We start from the raw sequence: 19,331 nt of genomic DNA on the forward strand, positions 1-19,331 counted from the left end.
TCCAGCTTTCTCCAATTCCTGTTGTGTTAATTTCACTTGACCTCTTGAGAAAACACTCTCAGGCAAATGCTACCTTGATGTCAAGATCAGTCACTCTGCAATTCAGCTGTTTGTGTTTGAACCAAAGTCATAGTGTGGTTTAGAGCCAGGTAGCTCTGGTGGAAGCCAAAAGGAGCATGTTAGTAGTGAGCAAGTGATAGCATTGTTGATGACACCTTCCATATCACTTTATCGATGCCAGAAAATAGACTAGAGGAATGGTAGTTAGCTGAATGATCTTGTATTCTGTAGAAATACATGGCACAAGACAATACTTCCCTGCAATGTTATACACAGTACCATGGAGTGCCTTGACAAATACAGATAATTTCAGTAAATACTTGATCAGAAAAAATATACAAATGTTGAATAGAGTGATTCACCAGCCCTTAACATTATAAATTCATTCTGACAATATTCCACTTTGTCAGAGATATGCTGGTAGTTCCATGTGAAGCAATAGTTTGTTATTAATAATATGAGAGAACGAAGATTGCTGCATTCAGAATGTCATAGAAATATTCCATGTTTTATTTCCCCATATAATCCAGGCAATCAAAGGATCTGTTGTTTGGGCAAACTATTCAGCAATTGCTGAAGGTAATTACTGAATCACCCTTACAACGATGAGACCAGGCATCTTTGCACAAGTCGGTTTTATTATGAAAACAGCACCTTTTTTTTCCTGAATTCCCTCTGGTGTCTAGAATAACTTTATCAAGTAATGACAAGTTTAAAACAAAAGATAACGTTTGGTTGTCAGCTTGTAAAGAAATGCCATTCCTGCTTGTACTAATTATCGTTACTAGTCACTAACAGTTTGTGGTGAACATTCATAGATTGTCATTATATTCTGGCCAATCATATTTCATGGATCAGTTGACGGCGAGCAAGTTAAGTGGGAGAATGACTATATACTCAGGACAAATGATTTACTAATAAAATATGAGGACAGAAAATAATCACTGACACTAGACAATACAAGCATTGTATAATGGCAAAAGAATCATAGTGACCTCTGAATAAGTGTCACTCAACACTGTTATGAGTATTGTTTAATATAACTTACTAAAAACAGACAAAAGGCTAACAAAGGAACACATTCCAGAATGACCACACTGACTTGAATATTCCCATTCTCAAGCCACTATTATAAGTAGTGGTGAGAATGTGGAGGAGAGGCAAGGTCGCAGTTTTGCTGTAATATAACTTAATGGGAGGTTTGTTTAACTCTAAATTAAAACAAAATCAAAATGAGTGATTCCACCTAGTCATCCATGACCGGTTCCCTGCATCCTGATTATAGAACAAGGGCCATCGTGATTTGAATATATCATGCTTCTCCTTGATAGAACAAAAATCAGTTTAAAAAATTATTGCATTACAGAAACTTTTAAAAAAGCGCGCTTACTGTTTATTTTCTGGGTTTGTAGCAATGATTCTGTGGCCTTACAAAAGCTGCACATTCTGATTTGTTCGCATTGCCATCTTATAAAGCACTGCTACAAACCTTCTCAATAGCTGCCTGCAAAAGCTTGTAGAAAAACACAGCACAAGACAATACTTCCCTGCAATGTTATATATAGTACCATGGAGCGCCTTGACAAATACAGACAATTTCAGTAAATACTCAAATCAGAAAAAAAACATTAATGTTAAATAGAGTTAGATGACCGCCCTTAAACATTATAAATTCATTTACATTCAGTACATTTTTGGGTGGTTATGGGGACTTTAATCAACTGCCCACACAACATCAGGACTAGGTGAGATACGTAACTGTAAAATGATCAACTCACCCACTAACGCTGACAATAGTGCTTTCCTGTTGTTGCAAATGTATTTTGATATGGAGGGGGCAGGGGATGTGGGAATTGAGATACCTTTTTAGCTTCAGCTGAAACGTAAGTGGGAGTAATTTAACAGAAATCCCCATAGCTACATGCCTGTAATGAGACAGATAGCATTACAACTGAGAGCAGCACAGGATTCCTGTGATGTTTGCCAGTGGTGTTGGGAAAGGGGAAAAGAGGAGGGAGAGTCATTTTAATTGTTCCTCGGTGAGACTCGAAAGAGGTTCTCTCCACTCCCTCTTCCCTGAAAAGGGTAGTCAATCAAATATGGCATTGGCAGTGGTATGGCACAAAATTCAGGTAATTTGAGAAGCCTCATGTCTGAGGCATAGGATTTGGGAAATCTTCATTCAGCAGGATTGAACCTAGATATTGAACCGATTCACGGGTTTCAGGTAAACATTAACATCCAGCTAAGCCACACATTGTTATCCTGGGTTATGTAGTGACATCTTGATTAATTAGCTGTTTTGTAAAGAAATGGTGTTCAATTCAGCCCCTCTTAAACAATGGAGATTTCATAGTCACGTTCTTACTGAGGGACCACAGACTCATACAGGGTAAACTTTAGTAGAAACACTGAGCTCATTTGACGTTCTTGTGCCCTCAGGGGGCTTTGTCCGGCTAGATTTGGCTCCTCTGTGCAATTTTAGCAAAGAGAAAGGCAACCTGCTGTTTAATCTCTCCCCTCGTGACCATCCCTCACACAGGTGGGGGGTCATGGGGGAATGAGATGGAGTTCTTCCATAAATGGCTCTCCTTGGTTTACCACTGTCGCAGAGCTTTCCCAGAACAGTGGCCATTCTGCAGGTTGATATCGTCCAGGCTGATTTCTCCTATCTTCCTCTCGCGCACTCCTTTGAAGATGATCTAGGAGAAAGCAAGAGAAGGAGCGTTAGAGAATGGGTGCGAATGTTAAACCTGTTGACTGAAGCTGACTGAGCCCCGTATTTCTTTCTAAACCAGTTTCTATGAGTGCTTGCCTTCATTTCTCACAGCTGCGCATCCACTTTGAAGCTAATCTGCAAAACTATGCATTTCAGATTAGCACGGTCTCGCTGTTTGAATTACATTTTGTCTCACTTTATATTACCAGCCTTCCAGAGTTACCTTTCTCCTTTTCAAGAATATTTCTCACCAAAGAAGTTAACTCTTTGAGTGCTGAATTGTGATACTCGGGAAGGTGTGTGGGGGGAGCATGATTATGAAACTATTTCAAAGAGGTTTTCTCTCATAGATCCCATAAAAATCAGCAAGTTTCAAGTATTCCCCAGTTGGTCCACCAAGTGAAAAGGTGTGTCATTCTCTGCAGCGTTCCTTATTGAAACACACAAGACTCAACAGTTTAGGTGCAGAAAGATTGCTTCCCATTGTGGGAGAATCTAGCACCAGAGGGAATCATTTCAGATTCAGGGGTTACACATTTAAGACAGCGATGAGGAGGAATTTCTTCCCTCAGAGGATAGAGAATCTGTGGAATTCTTTAAAGCGGGGGCTATCGAGGTTGAGTCAAGCCATAATCAGGGCTGAGATAGACAGATTTTTAATCAGGAAGGGAATCAAAGTACATGGAGTAAAGGCAGGAAAGTAGAGTTGAGGAATATGAGATCAGTACTGAGTGGTGGAGCAGACTCAAAAGCCTGAATGGCCTATTTCAGCTCTTACGGCTTAAGGCCTCATGAAGTTCAGGCTTGTCATCTTCTCCACATTATCTGTCCTTACTCATTTACCTGGATGTACCGTTGGATACTAAAGAGGGCACATGCCAGTAAAACAGAAAGGATGTTGTTGGCTTCAGCATCAGAAGATCCAATCAGATACCTTGCAGGGCAGCAGATGGAAAAAGCAGTCAGTGCAGACCTCAACATGATTTGAACCTTCAGTAGGTAACACACTGAGACAGAAAAGGCTGACTTATGCTCTACCCCACAACCCTTGATTTAAAGCCCTGCTCTCTACAGAGGAAGACCTCAGGGCACTAACCACTGCTCTTTTGCCCCCATGCTGCCATACTTGCTGGGAACTGTAGTATTTAGATGGTTTCTCTCTTTGTATCATGTCCATTTGGACATGTTGCCTTGGGAATTTCCTCTGGGAGCTGAGAAATCCCAGTCAGTCAGCCCTTGGCCTCAGTTCAATATCTTCCACTATTCTACTGCTGCATCACCCTGATTGAGTTCCTCAGCAGCCCTTTGTAAAGTATTCCACAGATTCACAAAGTGCTGAGAACATGGCCTTTGATCCCAGAGTTCACTCTCAATTCCTCTTTGGCAAGACTTCTGTGAACTGTGTTGGGGAGGTTTGCTATGTTAAAGGTGCAACATAAATGCAAGTGGGAAGCCTATCCTCCAGTGTCAGGTTGTAGGGGGTACTCAGTTGAGCACAAATGCAACAGCTACATCACCAATTTCCAGCAGGGATCACTGCAAAATAGGAGTTATATTCAATAACTCTCAAATGATTCCCAACTCACTCTCTCTGTTTACCTCACATGGAAGGTATTACATAGGTCTTGGTTATAACACATTATTAATGCAAAACGCAAAGAATTGACAGCATCTTAACAAAACAAAATGAGCTAATCTGATATCGTTGTCATCTCATGACAAAGGCAAAATACTGCAAATGCTGGAAATCTGAAATAAACTTAAAATCCTGGAGAAACTCAATAGGGAACAGGGTGGAAATCACATGCCTCTCATGATGCTCCTGGCCCAGATCCATGGTCCCACTGCCAACGCACGTGCCAAAGCACTGCAGCACTCGAAAGCCCAGATCCTTCCCATGTCCCAGGGCCTGGATCTGAGCACTGGTATCTGAAAATGTCTACATTCACTCCAGCCTCCTTAACCGAGCATCCCTGTGAGAACTGCATTTGTCTAATTCTGGCTTGGTCTACCTCTTTCAACCTCTACCGGACAGCTCTAAATTCAGCTGTCTTGACCCTAAGCATTAGAGTTCCCTCCCAGAACCTCTCTGACTTTCTACCCTCTCTTCCTATAAGACAGGCTTGAAATTCCACCTCTTTAATCAAGTTTTTAGTCCCCTGCCTTGTTGCTCTGTTGATCTGATGTCAATTTTTGCCTGGTGACACTCAGTCCACAAACATCTCCCAATCTCTAACTCTCTCCCTGCTTTTAACATGATCCTTAAGACCAATTCTTTGCTTTTAACCACATTCTGTGGCTCCATGTCAGATCAAATCTGATCATTTTCCAATATCTTGGAGTTTAGACGAACAAACCGTACAAGATTCTGAAGATTTTGGATAGTGTACATGCTGAGATATTGCCCCACCAGAGGAAACAATCTGAAAACCCTGGTCCACAATAAGGGACCAAATATTCAGGACTGAGGTGAGGAAATACTTCACTCAAAAGGGTTGTGAATCTTTAGCATGATCAGTGGTGGTGGAGTCTCTTTTGTTCAGTGTGTTTAAGGCTGGGATTGATCAATTTCCAGTCCCTCAGTGAATCAAGGTCCAGGGGAGATGGTGGAAGGGTGGTGTTGGAGGCTAAGGTCAACTACAGTTGAACTGAATGATGCAGCAGCCTCAGCAGGCAGCTTGGTCCACTGTGTCTGTACTGTGTGGATGTTAATACAGGCTGTTATTGTGTAAGGAGACTGGATTGCAATTACTGGACACCACTGGTTAAATCAATGATTAGCTCGTCCTCCTTAATGATGTTTCCTCCACTCTGAAAACCACTCCCCTCAGGGGCTCATCTGGACAACTTCCGGAGGTGACTGCATCATGTGACCAGCTCCTTACCAGTCGATGGTAACTCTTGTTACAGCAGCTAGTTTGAATACCTGACCTAACATATGTAGGGTTGATTCCAAATGGAAGAATTACACAAAGTTGGAGCAGGCACCCGCATGTCAAGTTATCATACTTTCAGTCACATCTGATCCACAACCAATGTTTGCACCAATATCTGTGGGAATAGGCAGCTTTGATGTTTCACCAGACTGCACTGAGTTAGATTCAGGATAAGAAAAAAAACATTTATCAAGCTTGCGTAGGAATGTTTCCTCTGAAACATGCATGTTAATAGTGTGATATTTCCTTTGGCGTTTTTGATAAGCAACAAAGATTACAAACTTGTGTGAACTGGAAATCTGCCAATCTACAAGATCTGTGACCTGGCTCCGGCAAAGCCAGAGGCAATGTTGCTCAACCCTTCTGTCACAGTGCGGCTGCCTCTGATTTTTGTCTGTCTCTTTATTTAAAAAAGACAACATTCATAGAACAATTCTCCTGGCCTCCGGACATCTCCAACCTCTTCAAATGACGCACGCTTGAAATTAGTCACTGTAGCTGTGGATAAATCTGCAATTAATTTGTTGCATGGCAAAATCTCAAAATCAGCATTTATATTATTTTTAAAAAGCTTATAGAGATGGGCCAAGTAGCCCCTTGATTCTGTTCTGATATTCAAGGAGATGTGGCTGAAGTGGGACTTAACCCAATAATATCCATTGACTGTTTGGGTGGTGTTGGTCAAGAGAAAAATGATGGGCTGAGAAACCAGAAAAACTAGCCTGCTGAAACCAAAAACAGTCATCTCTATTTTAAACATTTAGCGTCATGGGTGATCTCCAGCATTTCTTGTTTTCAATAGATTCCAGCATCTGCACTTATTTGCTCCTAAAACTAGCCTGCTCTTCTTTGACTGGGACCCTGGGATTTTTTTTTTAATGACTATGCTGTACATCGCTATGACCTTAGGTGACCTTGATTTAAATTCCATCCATTCAAATCTCTCCCAGGCCTCACTCCTTCCCTGTCTCCATAAGGTGTTCCAAGTCCTGAACCCTCCCAGAATTCTATAGTTCTTCAATTCCCATTTCTTGTGGATCCCTGATATCCCTTGACAACCACTGGCACACTGTCCCAGTCCTATGCTGCACTTCATTCCACAAACCTCTCCTGACCTTTAACTCTCCCTCCTACTTTAAGTTGATCTGTGAAAACTAACTCTGTGGCTAAGCTTTTTAAATTCCATTTTTTGTAGCTCAAATTACAAACATATTAAAAAAGGAACAAGTGGAGGCCATTCAGCCCTTCGAGCCTGCTCCACCATTCAATATGATCATGGCTGATCTGGTTTGAACTTCAATTCAACATTCCCACATTTCCCTGAGAATCTTTATCCCCTGAGTAATCAAGGACTACTCTATTTTAAAAATATTCAAAGATTGAAAAGTATTTAATGAGGGCAATATGGTGGCTTAGTGGTTAGCACTGCTGCCTCACAGCACCAGGGACTCGGGTTCGATTCCACCCTCAGGCGATTGTCTGTGTGGAATTTGTGCATTCTCCCCGTGTCTGCATGGGTTTCCTCCGGGTGCTCCAGTTTCCTCTCACAGTCCAGAGAAATGCAGGTTAGGTGGACTGGCCATGCTAAATTGCCCACAGTACTCGGGGACGTGCAGGTTAGATGGATTAGCAATGAGAAATGCAGGGGTGGGTGGGTAGGTCTGGTTGGGTGCTTTTTGGAGAGTCGATGTGGGTGGGCTGAATGGCCTGATTTCGCACTTTAGGGATTCCATGATTCTGCACCCACTGTCTTTTGAGCAGGGAAATTCTAAATAATACATTAAATGCACCATATAAATGTACACGGTTGTTGTTATGAATGAAAATATCTTGTACAGCAGCATGCATTCAATACTGGAACATTCAGCAGCTTAAGCCTTATAGTGGGACTGGGAAAGGTCATGTTTTGCCTTCTCTCTGTATGTGCATTCTTTGCAAATTTGCATTTTGTGTAACCCGTACTGACTTTGAGGTTTGCCTCCAACTGCAACAGCTAGAACAGATACAGTATGACCCTGCAGGATAGATCAGATCTGCCTTTCCATCAGAAGCAACATGAAACCACTTGGAGGTGGTTTTCTGGGCAACAGCTGAGGGTCACCCATGAAAAACACACACAGCTGCTGCCTCTGGAACTGGGTGTGAGTGTAAGCAGCGCAGACTGTGAATGCCCTCAAACCCACTCAACAAAATTACTCGAGTGAACTTTTATGCTGTTTCCCTGCTATAATGTATGGAGGTGATTTGCTGAATTGTAGCCATTCTATTAAAATGAAGGAAGTTGTATATCTCAACTGATGAGAGCAATGTACTTGACAAGTCAACTTGGCCCAGAGATAAATTTCATCCCAGTTTCTGTGCCCTTTGAAATTCTAATGGAGTGCAAAAGCATCTTCTACCTGCCTGCTCCCCCAAACCTATCACTGGCATTGAATGTCAAGGGGTGGTGGTTGGATTCCCCCCTTTTGGAAATGGTCATTGCCAAGCACTTGTGTGCAGCAAACGTAACTTGTCGGCTCAAGCCTGAACGCTGTCCAGATCTTGTTGCATTTGACCATGCACTGCTTCAGTATCTGAGGAATAGCGAATGGTGCTGAACATTGCACGCTCATTAGCAAATATCCGCACTTTTGACTTCATGATGAAAGGAAGGTCATTGGCGAAGTAGGTAAAGATGGTTGGGCGAAGGAATCTGAGGAACTCCTGCAGAGAAGTCCTGCGGATGGCACTGTAGCTCAGTGGTTAGCACTGCTGCCTCACAGCACCAGCAACTCAGCTTCGATTCCACCCTTGGGTGTCTGTCTGTGTGGAGTTTGCACATTCTCCCTGAGTCTGTGTGGGTTTTCTCCCACAGTCCAAAGATGTGCAGGTTAGGTGGATTAGCCATTGAAAATGTAGGCTTATAGGGTTTGAGTGGGACACTCTTTGGAAGTTCAGTGTGGACTCAATGGGCCAAATGGGATTCTATGTTCTGGAGCTGAGATGACTGACCTCCAACAACCACAGCCATCTTCCTTTGTGTTAGTTACATCTCGACCAGTGCAAAGGTTTCTCTAGTTTTGCAAAGGCTCCTTGATGCTACACTTGGACACAAAACCACCTTGATGTCTAGGGCACTCACCCTTACTTCCCCTCAACTACAACTCATTTGGCTATCTTTGGAGTCAAGATTAGAGAGGTTCCTGATGAAGGGCTCCAGCCCGAAACGTCGATTTTCCTGCTCCTCAGATGTTGCTTGACCTGCTGTGCTTTTCCAGCACCTCTCTAATCTTGACTCTAATCTCCACCATCTGCAGTACCCACTTTTGTCAAACTTTGGAGTAAGTTTGTCATGAGATTAGAAGCTGAGTGGGTCTGATAGAATTCAACGTCAGCAGGTTATTGTTGAGTGCACCTTTAATAACACCGTTGACAACATCTTCAACCACATGGTGATACTTTGGAGTAGACCAACAGGATGGTAATTGACTGGGTTGGATTTGTCCTGCTGTTTGTCTATAGGATACACAAGGGCCAATTCCCACAGTCCCAAGTAGATACCAGTATTGTAACTACAGGAGCAGCTTGGCTTGGGCTGTGGCGAAGTCTGGGGCACAAGTGTTTAATGCGATTACAAGAATGTTGTCAGGACCCATAGCCTTCAGCTGGAGTGAGGTTCAATTCTGGTGTCCCTGTTACAGGAAAGCTGTTGTGAAACTTGAAAGTGTTCGGAAAAGATTTACAAGGCTGTTGCCTGGGTTAGAGAGCTTGAGCTTTAGGGAGAGGCTGAGTAGGCTGGGTGATTTCTCATGGATTGTCAGAGGCTGAGGGTTGACTTAAGAGTTTTATAAAATCATTAGGGGCACAGATACGGTGAATAACTAATGTTTTTTCCCAGGATAGGGGAGCCCAAAGTGCACAGGTTTAAGGTGAGAAGGGAAAGATTTAAAAGAAACAGGAGGATGATCATTTTCACACAGAGGGTGGTGCATGTATGGAATGAGCCGTCAGAGGAAGTGGTGGAGGCTGATATAACTATAACATGTCAAAGACATTTGGATAGGTACATGAATAGGAAGGGTTTAGTGGGATATGAACCAAATACTAGCAAATGAGACAAGATTAATTTAAGATCGGCATGAACAAGTTGGACCAAAGGATCTGTTTCCATGCTGTACAACTCTGACTCTAGAAATTAATTGAATGCTGGTATCTGGGTGCTCAGGTGGGGTCCGAGATGAACCATTCATTCAGCACTTCTGGCTGAAGTTGGATGAAAATACTTTAGCCTTGTTTTTTGCACTGATGGATTTCCCCATTATTAAGAAGGGGGCATTTGTGGACCATCCAGTGAAGGTTTTCATTTTGTGGTCTGTAGCCCATTTGATCATCGATTTGTCTCTTCTTTCACTGCACACAGCTATGAAAATAACCCTCAATCCCAGAATTTGGGAAAATGGTCTCTCTGCCTTGGGGTTCGGCTGGACACAACTGGCGCACTGAGGAGTTGGTGCCAGCTCAAATACTGCAACATGGCTGTCACTCACAAAAGACTTTTTGCAAGGTTGAGTCAGGATTTGAAAGTCGCACTCTTATTAAAGCAACCAATACTCACACTCTCGAGACCTGGTCCTTTCAATGTGAACCGACTGGTCCTCCAGCTGTGCCCTCTGTTCCTCTCCCAGAGGACATGCCCGTATCTGCCATTCCTCTTCACAAAGACCTGGATCTTGCCAACAGAGTCTCCAGACAGTTTGTGCCTGAACGTTAGACAGAGGTTGCCTGGATGTGCCACTTGTCCCAACACGAAAATAAGATGAGCCACTTCTCTCTGTTTGTCGTTAGAACTGAGAAGAGTCAGATACCAGCTGCGACCTAAAAAAATACAACCACATACAGTTCATCAGACAGGGGGCCCCAAGTTACCACAGAACTGGCACAAGGATGGGGCTGGTCAAAGTTACAACCCAAAATTTGACTAAACTTTGGGGAAAAAAAAAGTGCTTGCACTTCCAATGTCTGTGCATCTTTCAAAGGGTTATGCTCAATAACAGTTTTGAAGCATTGTTGTAATGTAGGCAAACTGTGTGTAGCAAGATCCCACTAACAGCAATCTATTCATGACCAGACTGTCATTTGGTGGAACAGAATTTGAGTGTTGTTGTACAAAGAGAAGGATTTTATTGGTGCTTTTCATTTGTCCTCATCAGAGCACATGCCAATCAATCAGCACCCTCTTCTCATTCAGTTTTTGGTATGTCATTTGGTATTCTTACAAATTTTTGCCATGAGTGCAAGATGAAAATCTTTGACAAAACGTGGCTTCTTCATCAATACCCAAATGATAGATTAGTATTATTTAGTCGCGGGACATGTTTTGGGCAGGACGACAGGGAGAACTTCCCAGCACTGCTTCAAATAGAGCCTTGGCAATTTCACCTTCACTTCAAACAGCAGCTTGGACCAAGGTTTAGTATCTCATTCAGGAGACAATGTGACATGTCCTCATTATTGTGGCAGATGTACCAACCAAAACTTTGTACCGAAGTCACAGCTTTCTGATTTGGGGGTGGGGTGAAGGATAACGGAATGGATCCACTGCCAAAAAAGAACTTGCAGACCTGGCCAAAGTAGCCATCCACACGCTGACATTCTGTGGGATCCTCAGGGGAAAGATTGCCTGCCTCTGCTTCCTGGCCTCATTCAGCCCTCTGGGTGGCTCAAGGGAGATTGAGAGAGACCATATGGTACACTTGAGGCTTGATGTTGTTACATTCAGTCTTATTTCCAGCCTCCTACTTTGCAGCTACTGTCAACCTCTACACATCCAGCCCATATCGTAACTTGCAGCGGTACTCCCTGTAAAATTTTGTTGTGCACGGCTAGTTCTTTTAATTGCATTGTACCTTTATGCATTTTATTTTTGCACAGATGGGTGGGTGTGAACAGGTCTTGGGTGCTACCTTCTACATTGTTCTGAGGCCTGCGTATCCATGCCAACAACCCTACACCTGCAGACCCACACTCACTCCTGCACCAGCAACACCTCCATTAAAATATCCAGCCTTGGTTTCAAATCCTTCCTATCCCTCTCCCTATCTCTGAAACCTCCTCAAGACCAACAGCACTCTGCAATCTCTGCATCCCGCTAGTTCCGGCCTCTTGCTCTAATGTAGCAACCAGGCCGTCAGATGCCCAGGTGCCAAGCTATAGAATTCCCTTCCTTAAATCTGCCCGGCTCCCTCTACCATCAAGAAGGCTCCTCAGACCTCCAACGTGTCTGATGTGGCTTGGTGTTGAATTGTGGTTGATAATCATCCTTTGGATGATTTATTCACTTAAAAGGAGCTTTGTAAATACAAGTTGTTATTGTTGTGGGCTCTGCCAGAAGCAACTTGCATCATAGAAGAGGAAAAGTAAAATTGGAATGTTGTTCCTGAGTTTTTTTTTAATTGAAACAGTTTGATTGTGGAGGGCACTTTATTCCTGGAGGTCACCCCCTTCAGAGAGTTACTTGCAGTAATAATTTAGATCAACATCATTTAACCTGGAGCTGTCCTGTTGGTCCATTTTGAACAATCTGAAGTAGAACAGTCCTTGCTTTAGGAGGAGCAGGAGATGATTGCATCAGTTTATCTCAGTGTGAATAGCTGCCAGCAATGACCAGTTGCTTCCAACTCTGAAACGTCCACAAATAAAAAGGAGTCTGAAGGCTAATGATCTCAAATAAAAAAGTGCTGGGAAAACTCAGCAGGTCTGGCAGCATCCGTGGAAAGAAAAACGGAGTTAACATTCCAAGTCTTATGATTCTTCTTTCGAACTGAAGGAAACAAACTTTGAAGCCATATTGGTCTCGGAATGTTAACTGGGTTTTTCTCTCCAAAGATGCTGCCAAACCCACGAGTTTCTGCAACACTTTCTATTTTTTATTTTTGAAATATTCACAAGTCTGGATTCGTAGCTAAATGACGTAGATTTATGGTAAGAGAAAGAAAGAAAAATTTACATTTACATAGTGCCTTTCGTACCCTAAGAGTTGTCCACAGCCAATGAAGACCTTTTACAGCCACTGTAAAAATTGGCAAAAAGAATTAAAAAAGCAAATGAAGAAAAATATTCTAAACATCAAAATCTGGAATCTGTTATATATGGGTCTGAAAGGGTTAATGATTGTGCTGATGTCACACTGAGTTGCTCAGAGTAAAGAAGGAGCTTGCAAGGGACAGACCTGAGGCCAATGTGCTCCTGACAGACCCTAGAGTGAACAATTTCTCCATCAACGTCATCAAAACGAAGGAGCTGGTTATTGACTTCAGGAAGTGGGGTGGAGGGCATCCTCTGTCTGCATCAATGGAGCTGAGGTGGAGGTGGCCAAGAACATTAAGTTCCTGGGAGTGATGATCACCAACAATCTGTACTGGTCCACCCACGTTAACACTATGGTTAAAAAAAAACTCTACTTGCCGCGGAAGTTCAGGAAATTTGGCACGTCCATAAAGACCCTTGCAAATTTTTATGGATGCATCATTGAAAGCATCCTATTTGGATGCTTCACAGCATGGTATGGCAACTCCTCTTCCCAAGACCAAACCAAATCACAGAGGGTCATGAACACAGCCCAGTCCTTCAGGCAAACCAGCCTCTCATCCATTGACTCCACCTACACTTCCCACTGCCTTGGGAAAGCATCCAACATAATCAAAGACTTCTCCCACCCCAGTTTTACTCTTCCATCAGGCAGACGATATTAATGTTTGTATACATGTGTGAAGAGATTCAAGACCAGCTTCTTCCAAGCTGTTATCAGACTTTTGCATGGACCTCTCTCTGTACCTTCTTGGTAGCTGTAACACTGTACCCAGCACTTTATTCTGTTACCCTGAAGTATAGTATAATCTGCCTGTAAAGCATATAAGACACCACTTTTCACTGCACCTCGGTAATAAATCAAATTAAATCAAATACTTTAACCTGTAGATCGTTGGACTAATGTAATAAAGTTTATATTGTTTACTCAACAAAGACTCTTCTAGTTAGACCAGAAAGGTGGCTATCTTCAACCAAGACAAATCCCCCCTCCCCTCACACACACACACACACGTAAGGGGGACAAAATCAGGTGAGTGGAGCTGATTGAATAACTCTTTCAAAGAGCTGGCAGTAAGACAGTGGGTTGAATGGCCTCCCTCTGTGCCACATATTCTAACATTCTACGTCTGGTACAACAATTCCTCTGTTCTTAATGACAACAGGGAGTCAGCAATAGAATGTGCTTCAAGTTGTTTCCTCATGTGGTGTGCACTGTAGTTCTGGCACTAAGATCCCCTAAGTAACAAGATAATTGTTGCCAGTGCTCACCACGCCTCTGTTTGTTGATTGTGAATGGTAGCAGTGCCTAAACACAATTGGAACATTCCAGAACAAATCACAGGGTCCAAGCTTTGGAAGCTAATGACAGAAAAAATTGCAGCTCTTTGGAGAAAATAGCCTTCTCATTTAAGTGCAATTGCAGAAGCGGGCCATTCAGCCCAACAGGTTTTGATCTGATACAGTATTTACCCTGCATCTGCCTCCTTCCACCTCAGCCTGTCAGTAAAACCTTCTATTCCTGTACTTCTCTGGCTTCTCCCATAAGCTCATCTCTGTGATTTACCTCAACCACTTTTTTTCCCCAGTAAAACTATTACTCTCCCTCACCCTGGATGCTACACTGCCCCCCCCCCCCCCAGTACAGACCTCATTTCTGCTCCTGTATGTTGAAGGGACCTGGACTTAAAAGGGCAACAGATATAGCACCTGGATGAGCCACAGGTAACGCCTGCTCTTTTCAGCTAAAACAGCCTGGGTTGTAAAGCAAACCCTTGGCTTGTCTCTTTTGCTGTCTTCTTAAACCATCTCTCTCTTCTCTCCTTCACCCTCACTTTCAATAATAAATACATAGCTTCATAGTAATACAGTCAGGAGTAGGCTATTTGGCCCATCGAGCCTGCTCCACCATTCATTAAGATCCTGGCTGATAAATCATTGTCTCAGCCCCTCCTAGCTGCATTATCCCCATGACCCTTAATCTCCCTACCATGCAAAAACCCATCCCACTGTGTCTTGAATATATTTAACGAAGCTGCCTCTACTGCTTCCTTGGGCAGAGAATTCAATAGATTCACTACTCTCTGGGAAAAGCAATTCCTCCTCATCTCTGTTCTAAATCTACTCCCCTAATTCTGGTCTCACCCATCAGCAAAAACAACTTGCCTGCCTGTAACTTATCTATCCCTTTCATAATTTTATGTTTCTATAAGATTCCCTCTCCTTTTAAATTCTAGCCCCAGGCGGATCAACCTCTCCTCCTAACCCCCTCATCACCGGAATCAACCTGGTGAACCTCCTCTGCACTGCTCCAAAGCCAGTATATCCTTCCTCAAGTAAGGAGACCAGAACTGCGCACAATACTCCAGGTACAGCCAGGCCAACACCTTGTACAATTGCAGCAGAACCTCCATGCTCTTAAATGCAATTTCTCCAGCAATTCAATATTCTGTTTTCCTTTCTGATTACCAGTTGCACCTGCAAATCAATTTTTAGCAATTCATGTACAAGCACTTAGTAATGATGCAATGCTCCAGTTAATAGGAACTGGTGCTGCGCTGAGATTTCAGCAAATACAATGAGTGATGCAATGTAGTTTTGTAGATGTTAGCCCATGTAACACAAATCATGAAGACTGTGTTCCTATTGGGGCAGATTTCTTGAAGTTCATGAACAATACTATCTAGGTACATAGATATAACATTGCAAGTCTCAGATTTACATATAATCCGGGTTCTGGGATTACTTGGATTACTGTTACATAGTTGACAAACTAATGCACAGACTGATTGGAGTGACTGACTAAATGAAAGTGTGATGGAGTCCTACACTAGGAGCAGAGGTTCACTGGGCTGGTACCAGGGATGGTAGGATAGACTAGAAAGAGAGAGAATACTTCCCTAGTTGGAGAGTTCAGAACCAGAGTTTGGGGGCACAGTCTCAAGATACAGGGCAGACCATTTTGGCTTGAGATGAAGAAATATTTCACTCAGAGGAGTGAACCTGTGCAATTCTCTATCACAGAAGGCCTTGCTTGAATATATTGAAGGCATTGAGGGGTACAGGGAACAAATTGGGAATATGGCATTGAGATAAAGGATCAGACATGATCATATTGAATGAGGGAGTAGACTTGAAGGACTGCTTTGCCTATTTGTAATCCTACTTTCGCCTTCATGATGTCATATAGCTCTATGTCTGAAAGATGCAATGCCTTTCTGAGATTTACTGAATAATACAGCAATCAGCTCCTGGACATTTCTCCCACTACAATCAAGATACTCTGAGCAGCTGCCTCTGTCATATCCATCCCGTCTTCTAACTCATGGACCAAATATTCTCCAAAACTCCCCTCCACCCTCGCCTCAACCCTGAACTTATTTACTTCTCCTCTTGACAAGTTCATTTTGTACCTGAGAACCCTCTTCCTTCTCCATAGACCCTATTCCCAATAACTACCAACCATGCCAGCTCCCTAGGAGTGATGGCTCTCTCTTGAAGTTGCCCTTCTCTCCTTTAAATTTCTTACTATCTTTTATTCATGGCCGATGGATTTGGACTAAGCTGTCAAACCTCGTCCACATTTTAAAGACCTCCATTAGGTTGCTGAGCATTCTATTTTGGAAACAAACCAAAATCTTGCATTTATATAACATCTTTCACAACTGCCGAGTATCCCAAAGCTCTTTGCAGCCAACAAGGTACTCTTGAGCTGTTGCAACATTGAGAATGCGGCAGGGAATTTGAGCACAGCAAGTCCTGCAAAACAGCTCAGGAATAAAAGAATGACTAGAGTATATCAGGAATAAAAGAATGAGTAGAGTAAGATTAGGGCCAATCAAAGATAGTGGTGGAAAGTTGTTTGTGGAATCTGAGGACATAGGGGAATCGCTTAATGAATATTTTTCGTCAGTATTCAGATCGGAAAAGGGCAATGTTAGTGAGAATACAGAGATACAGGCTACTAGATTAGATAGGATTGCGGTTGACAACAAGGAGGTTTTAGCAATTTGGACGATCTAAAAATAGATAAGACCCCTGGGCCAGATAGGATTTATCCTTGGATTCTCTGGGAATCCAGGGAGGAGATTGCAGAGCCTTAGGCTTTGATCTTTATATCATCATTGTCAACAGGAGTAGTGCCTGAAGACTGGAGGATAGAAAATGTTCCCTTGTTTAAGAAGGGGAGTTGAGACAAGCCTCGTAATTATAGGCCAGTAAGCCTTACTTCGGTTGTGGGTAAGGTGTTGGAAAAGGTTATAAGAGATAGGATTTATAATCATATGGAAAGGATTAATTTGATTAGAGATAGTCAACACAGTTTTGTGAAGGGTAGGTCGTGCCCAACTCACCTTATTAAGTTCTTCGAGAAGGTGACAAAACAGGTGGATGAAGGTAAAGCAATTGATGTGGTGTATATGGACTTCAGTGAGGCATTCCACACGTTAGGCTATTGCACAAAATACGGAGTTTTGGGATTGAAGGTGATTTAGCGACTTGGATCAGAAATTGGCTAGCTGATTCATCCTGGAGCTCAGATACCAGTGGTGTGCCACAAAGATCTGTTTTGGGCCACGGCTGTTTGTCATTTTTATAGATGATCTGAATGGGTTAGTAAATTTGGGATGACACTAAGGTAGGCAGAGTTGTGGATAGTGTCAAAGGATGTTCGTGGTTACAGAGGGACATATGTAAGATGCAGAGCTGGGCTGAGAAGTGGCAAATGGAGTTTTAGAGCCATGAGGTCATGCTTCAGCTGTACAAGACACTGATAAGGCCAGACCTAGGGTATTGTGTGCAGTCTGGTCATGGCATTATAGGAAGGATGTGGAAACTTTGGAAAGGGTTCAGAGGAGGTTTACTAGGATGTTGCCTGGTATAGAAGAAAGGTCTTACGAGGAAAGGCTGAGGAACTTGAGGCTGATCTCATTGGAGAAAAGAAGGTTGAGAGGTGACTTAATTGAGACGTATAAGATAATCAGAGGGTTAGATAGGGTGGACAGTGAGAATCGTTTTCGTCAGATGGTGATAACTAACATGATGGGACATAGCTTTAAATTGAGAGGTGACAGATGTAGGACAGATATCAGGGGTAGTTTCTTAACTCAGATTAGTTGGGGTGTGGAACGACCTGCCTGTAACAATAGTAGACTCACCGACATTAAGGGCATTGGATATACATATGGATAATAATGGAACTGTGTAGATTAGTTGGGCATCAGATTAATTTCACAGATTGACACAACATTGAGGGCCGAAGGGCCTGTACTGCACTGTAACGTTTTAAAAAACGTTCAGTGATAATGATTGGAAATGGGACCTTGGAGCTTGGCCAAGCCGTGGAACATATCACCTGCGGAAGTTCCCATGTATGAAAAGAAAATCCCTCATCTGGGTGAGCAAGTGCAAAGGAAAGCCTTTCCTTGTTTACCATTGGGCTTAGAGTTGATCTATCCAATACAAAGGCAATCAAGTCAAAGGATATTTACTGAAATCTCAGTGGAGCCCCAGTCCCTATTAACCAGAACATTGCATCAATATTCAGGGTCTTCTGCATTTATCCTCTGTCTGTGGTATTACTGTCGAAGAGTGTGGTGCTGGAAAAGCACAGCAGGTCAGGCAGCATCCAAGGAGCAGGAAAGTCAACATTTCGGGCATAAGTTCTTCATCAGGAATGCGATGGTGGGGGTTGCTGAGAGATAAATAGGAGGATGGGGTTGGGGGGGGGTGTGGGGGGGAAGTGATAGGTAGATGCAGGTGGGGGGTTGTTGTGATAGGTCAGTGGGAGGGTGGTATTACTGTGAGCACACAAGTATACTTAGGAAATGCAGAGGTTGTTATCCAAGCAATTGTCTCCAATCAGGGGATCTTGACCTTTCTGTGGTTCCCATTTGTCACCGTCAGTGTCAGGTTGAAGAGAAGCAAAGGAGCTGAAACCTCAGATGTTTGACAGAGATGCTCGTCATCCTGATTAATCTGTGTATCCCACTGACCTCAATGTCTGACCTCATTGCACTCCTGCGGTCACAGTTAATTGGTTCTGCATACTGGTTTAAATAATAGCTTCCCTCTGGTGTGATGCTGTCAAAGACATCAAACACCCCACTGTTGTAAAGCAGAATTCATTTGTCAACTTTAAAAACAAGAATCTTTCAAACCGATCAACTACAGTGAGAAAAAGAGAATGAAAGAGCAGGGGAGGGTCTGAATTGTCTTTAGCGTCTCGCTCTCACTCTCGCTCAATAATAAACTGATGTCCCTTTATTTAGTGCCTGTCATGAACAAAGGATAGAACAGAATGGTTACTGCACAGAGGAAAGCCATTCAGTCCATCACATCTATGGAAGCTGTCTCTCAGAGGGAAAGAAAGCAATCCAGCTCCATTCCCTTTAACAACACTGCACTATGGTTTCCAGACTATGGCATCAACCCCTGAATCAAGCCCCTCAAACGGTTCTTTAGTTCAAGTCCATCACTTTGTCCCTTTTTCATTCATTTAATATCTTCTCAATGAGCTGAGTTTGTGCGATATGGTGATAATCCCTATGGTA

At 42.9% G+C, this 19,331-nt stretch overlaps 1 protein-coding gene across 2 annotated transcripts in view; it reads right to left on the reverse strand.

The window, feature by feature from the left end:
* Positions 1-264: 264 nt before the first annotated feature.
* The window catches only part of npnta (nephronectin a), a 70,346-nt gene continuing 51,279 nt past the window's right edge, over positions 265-19,331 (reverse strand). For both annotated transcript variants that reach the window (XM_043674349.1, XM_043674350.1), the window contains 2 exons: positions 10,310-10,569; positions 265-2,762 (listed from right to left, as the gene is read on the reverse strand). In XM_043674349.1, coding sequence (XP_043530284.1) covers positions 2,658-2,762; positions 10,310-10,569 — 365 coding nt within the window. In that variant the 3' untranslated portion in view covers positions 265-2,657. The remainder of the gene's footprint in view (positions 2,763-10,309; positions 10,570-19,331) is intronic.

This window comes from Chiloscyllium plagiosum, chromosome 32, assembly GCF_004010195.1.
Source record: "Chiloscyllium plagiosum isolate BGI_BamShark_2017 chromosome 32, ASM401019v2, whole genome shotgun sequence".
Classification (NCBI taxonomy): domain Eukaryota; kingdom Metazoa; phylum Chordata; class Chondrichthyes; order Orectolobiformes; family Hemiscylliidae; genus Chiloscyllium; species Chiloscyllium plagiosum.